Source organism: Merops nubicus, unplaced genomic scaffold, assembly GCF_000691845.1.
Source record: "Merops nubicus isolate BGI_N331 unplaced genomic scaffold, ASM69184v1 scaffold23981, whole genome shotgun sequence".
Lineage (NCBI taxonomy): Eukaryota > Metazoa > Chordata > Aves > Coraciiformes > Meropidae > Merops > Merops nubicus.
The window spans coordinates 9,143-14,474 of record NW_008586578.1 but is presented as its reverse complement, the minus strand read 5'-3'; the positions used below and the strand labels follow the sequence as shown (position 1 = coordinate 14,474).

Sequence of the window (5,332 nt, the reverse complement as noted above, 5' to 3'; positions counted from 1 at the left end):
TGTTGGACACAATGCAATGGATGGAAATGGTTCCCAGCCCCAGCTACTGCCTGTCCGTGGGAGGTCATCCTTCTTGTTCTGACAGCCCTTGGTGACAAAAGGCCTTCACACTCACAGTCAAAGGGACAACCAAAGAGAAGGACATCAAGGTGGCCAGCAGCTATGCTGCCAGGCCAGTGCTTGGCAGCCGAGGGAATGCTGGTGGGGTTGAACCACAGGGCAAGAAGGGTTGCCTGGGAGGAGGCAGCTGATGGTGTGACAGAGGAGCAAGCAAATAGTCAGAGAGGGCCTGGGGCTGAGCCAAAAGCCCCAGATTACTGGTCACTATGATGGGATGGAAGGGTTGGCTCTGAGCACTGCTCTCGGTGGAGGGAGTTTTGAGGGCCTTGTGGTGACCAGCTCACAGACACGCTCAGAGAGTTGGTGTACACACCAGAAAGGAGGTGGCCATGCCAGCCATCAGATGTGTGCTCTCTAGCTCAGTCTGGCATTGCCCAGCCCAGCTTTTCCATCCTGAGTGCCTGTAGCCTGGGGGGTGTTTCAGCTGGTCCTTGCCTCGGGAGCAGAATTGGGTGCAGCTGAATGGATGCAAGCATTGTGTTACCTGGCCAGCGAGGAACAGGCATGATGGGAACGGAGAGGTGGATGTGCTGTCTTCTGGTGCACTGCTGTGAGAGGCAAATGGTGGAAGCAATAAACATAAGGCTGAGGGATAGACCTAAGTGTCCTGCTCCATGAGCCCTGGGCCCTGCAAGGTATCCGTTAGCAAGGACAATCTGGGGACCAGGACCTTGGGCAAAACACCTCTGCCTGCAGCAGGGCTTCGGTCTGTGTGAGCGTGCCAGAAGCAGGGTTGCTGGGTGCTCCCTGGAGCAGACCAACTAGAAGTCTGTAGACTTTGCCAAATTGGCTGGGCAGTCAGAGGCACGAGGATGGAGACTCTTTGCTTCCAAGTCTCTTTGGACTATAAGATGAATGGACTCCAGCGGAAAATGAAAGGAGAGCTTTGGGAGCTGCCGAGTCTTTGGGACAGCAGAACACGTCCCACTGTGCTGTGCAGAGTAACAGTAGACTCCATAAGGGTTACGTCTGCTTTAAGAACATCTAGGAAATAAGGGTGACCCCCTCTAATCCCCTCACGCTTGTGCTCGGGGCTGCTGCGGGCCGTTCTCCCTCGAGCCTGCCGGCTCAGCTGTGGGGTTTTGCAGGGTGCTGAAGATGGCAGGCAGCTCCTCGCCCTGGATCGGCAGTGCTTACCTCTTCCTCCAGTCCACGTGCGAGGCCATCGCTCTGCCGGCTCTCTACGAAAGCTCCCAGCAGAAACCCAGCGTGTTCAAGGCGCTGAAGCTGGCATTAGCAGGTACCCTTCCTCTCTGATAGCTTCTCACAGCTCTTCGCTTTCTTTGAGCTCCCACTCACGGGTAAGGAAAGCTGCTGTCCGCTGCATTTAGGAAAGACGGTGAAGTGGAAGAAGCTCAGCAGAAGTCCATCAAGATGGTTGGGGGCTGGGGCACTTGTCTTGTGTAGAGAGGCTGAAGGAGCTGGACCTGTTCAGCCATGGGGAAGAGAAGGCTTTGGGCGGCCTATCAACAGCCCAGAGTGACTGTGTGTTCTCTGTCCTTGGGAGATTTCAAAATGGGGCTGGATAAAGCCCTGAACAACTTGGTGTGACCTCAGAGCTTCCCCTGCTTTGCATGGGAGGTTGGGCTAGAGATGTCCTGGGCTTCCTTCCAACTTGAACTGTCTAATGAGTAATTCTGCTTTATGAACATTTGTTTAAACCCATTTATGTAAGAGGGGAAGAAAAGTTTTCAGTCGCTCTGAAGGAAAATGTAATTTCTGTCTTTATGCCACCACAGAAATATGATTTCTGCTTTGAAGAACTGATTTTAAAAATCAGCAATAGCCAGTATAAGTTCTTTTCTGATATAAATAAGCACAATTACAGTAGCTTCAAGTGTGTGGAACCATATTTACATCAAAAAAGGACTGGAGAGACCAACGGCCATAAAACTGTTTCTCTATCCACCCTTGCACCAGGCTGACTGCAAAACAGGAGTAGTTTGAAGAGTTTCTCCCCCTTACCTAGAGTGACTCCTGTGGTGTTCGTTACCTGTCACACAGCTGAGCCTATATTGTTTGGTTGGGCTTGTGTAACTAAACTGTAATTCCTTCTGGCAATCATCAGCCTAGCCAAGCCAGACAGTTTATCCAGTACAGGCCTGTTTGTCCTGCAGCTCGATCCAAAGATGGGAAGCAGCAGGAAGCCTGACATGGTTGTCCAGTTATGCTCAATTTACGGCTGCTTTGTGTCACTGGAATGTGAATCTGCTTGCACATTTAAAGGAAAGCCCACAAAAATGCTAGATCTTACCATGCTTATTCAGCCCTAAGAAGGACATGAAGAAGCAGCCTGAAGTTTCAGGAAGAAATGTGTTAAGTCCTCTCTTTGGAGGTAGCTCTGCAGCTGTCTTGTACACTGGTCATAAAGGTTTCCATATCTGTGCAGCTTTTCCCTCCTCAGCGCTCCTTCCCTTTTATGGAAGCTTTTGTTTAACCAGCACTCCTGAAACACAAAGCATGGAGGGAGAGGTAAAAAGACATTTCTGGCCAGGCACAGTGAATTAGAACATCCTTCCTAGCTCCACATCCCAGTCCCACATCTGGGCCCAACTAGACTGATGCAGCCAGGACTCAGTAAACCCTGTAAAGCCACTCACTGATACATCACATTTTCAAATGCCAGGTCACTCTGCTGCCTAAATTGGAGCATTCAAGGCTGCTTTGCCTCAGGCTTCTCCAAGTATGTCTAAATAATGATACCGTGATGTGTGGCATAGAAATACCTGATGTGGTGCCAGTCTGAGCTAGCACCTCCATGCAGCCCTGTGCCACCACAGGCCAAGGGGTTCACTCGGGTCTGGAAGCTGTAGAGCCAGCTGCCCACAGGCTTTGCTGCAAAAAAAAAAAAAAAAAAAAAAGAGAAGAACTTACCTCAAATTGTCATCCTCAGCATATGAAATCCCTGTGGAGACAAGGTCAATGTCAAAATTAGGTTTTGCTGGGAGAAGGAAGAATGAAGAATGAAGGACTAGACAGTTTGTGTTGTCCATGTTGCTCATGCTACCCTGCACTAACGTTAGAGGGTACACCTCTGGCTTCTCCTTGCTTAGATTTTACCCTGAAGCAACCCTCTGTGCAAAAGAGCTTAACAAGTCAAAGCCCAGTCTTGAGCAGCCTAAATCTTTGTGGCTCGGTCCATCCTTCCCCATTTGTGAGACGTGTTGAAGGCTCAGAGCCAGCCAAAAGTTATCTCTAAGCACAGGGTGGAGAGAAAGCGCTGACTTCTCTTTGCAGGACCTTCAGCACTGCATAAAATTCCCGTCTCAAGGACTGAAGAGTAGGAAAACCTCCATCCTTTCCTCTTGGTTTTGCATGCAGGGTTTTCACTCCAGAGGACTTGAGCGCAGAGAGAGGAGAATTCAGAAGCTGCTCCAGTGCAGGCTGGGTACTGGGTGGGAGGGGGTCTGGGTTGTGTCTCTCATGCCTGGATAGTGACTCTGCTCCCTTCTCCCCACCAGACTCCACCGGGAGCGCAAACGGCGTGGATGTGCTCAAAGTGCACTGCAGCCAGCCCCACCTGATCGTCCAGCTCAAGTTCTGCAAGCGGGAGAACTGCCGCCGGTTCCTGCGGAGTTACCGGGAAGGAGCGCTCCAGGAGTCCCTCCAGAACCACCTCCAGCTCTTCTTGGCCGTGACCACGGTGCCTCTTGAAATGGAGCTGAAGGCTGGCAGCGAGCACCTTGACAGCATGCTGAAGGACGAGGATCGCTGCCTAGAGTGCATCTACAGGGAAAAGGTGAGCGGGAGCGAGGCCACGAAGAGCAGGAGCTCGGGGCTCAGAACGTGGGTGCAAATCTTGCTCTGTTGCAGCGTGCTGGGTTCTTGGCTTCTCCATCCTTCAGTCCTCAGGTGTAATATGGAGGAACAGCTCTGCCCTTCGCCAGAGAAGAGCTGTGCACTTCTGTGGAAGGGCAACAGAGGTACCTAAAAGCCTACAGAGATTCTGCTAAATCCCTCTGGTTTCTGGGGGTAACAGTTAGTGTGGCTGCTGTCACAACTAAGGTGAGGAATTCTAGAAGGTGCAGGTAAGAGCACAAGCAAGTGCACCTCAATCCCAGCATAGGGGGGGTTGGAAGGAACATCTGGAGATCACCTCGTCCAACCTCTCTTCTCCACCAGGGTCACCCACAGCAGGGTGCCCAGGATCCCTGGGTCCAAATGGGTTGGGAATCTCTCCAGAGAAGGAGACTCCACAGCCTCTCTGGGCAGCCTGCTCCAGGCTCTGCCACCCTCACAGCAAAGAAGTTTTTCTCCTGTTCATATGGAACCTCCTGGATTCCAGTTTGTGCCTGTTGCTGGGCACCACTGACAAAAGTCTGTCCCCATCCTTTTGACCCCTGCCCTTTAGCTCTTGATCAGCCTTTATCAGATCCCCTCTCAGGCTTCTCTTCAGGCTAACCAGCCCCTGGGCTCTCAGCCTTTCATGGGCACAGAGATGCTCCAGTTCCCTCAGCATCTTTGTAACCTCCACTGGACCTTCTCCAATAAAGGAGAGTCTCAGTGTCTCTTCTTGTCTCTCTGGAACTGGGGAGCCCAGCACTGGACCCAATACTCCAGAGGTGGCCTCACCAGGGCAGAGTAGAGGGGAAGGAGAACCTCCCTTGCCCTGCTCGCCTCGGTGCACCTGGAGGCAGCAGAGGACAGCAGCCCTGTGTGGAACCATCCCTGCTCTGCACCTTCCTCCCCAGCCTTGCACGACAGCTTCGAGAGCAGCAATGGTGACTGCACCTAGAAACAAGCCTGAGTCAAACACTCTGTAGTCCCACCAGTAGTGTGTGACAGAGTGGGGACACAGCATCTGCTGCCAGCAGAGCAGGCTGCCCTGCTGAAGGCAAAGCCTCTCTCAGGGGAGATACCCAACATCTAGCTCATCACACCAGCACTGTAATTCTGCTAGCAAGAACTGCCAGATCTTGTCATCTCACCACAAAACCAAGGCACTTGCCTTGATTAAACTCACTGCCTTTCTCCCCCCTTTTTTTTTTTTTTCCCACCTCCAACTGACAATACCTCAGAGCTCTGGTTCCCTCAAGATGGTCCTGAGAAATAAGGTACCATCTCCTCGAGGAGATCAGGCACAAGAATGTTTTGCCAGGTTGCTTTTCTGCAAGCCGAGAGAACGAAATGCAAACCTTTCAGCCCTGGACCAAACAGCATGTGGTATCCCATCCCCTGTCCACATCTGCTTGCTGCTCCCTCCCTCTGCTGA

General features: G+C 51.9%; 1 protein-coding gene across 1 annotated transcript in view; it reads left to right on the top strand.

Annotated features, from left to right (window-relative positions):
* Nucleotides 1-1,218: 1,218 nt before the first annotated feature.
* TRADD (TNFRSF1A-associated via death domain) overlaps nt 1,219-5,332 on the top strand; it is a 6,296-nt gene continuing 2,182 nt past the window's right edge. The window contains exons 1-2 of the mRNA XM_008948708.1: nt 1,219-1,360; nt 3,582-3,859. Coding sequence (XP_008946956.1) covers nt 1,219-1,360; nt 3,582-3,859 — 420 coding nt within the window. The remainder of the gene's footprint in view (nt 1,361-3,581; nt 3,860-5,332) is intronic.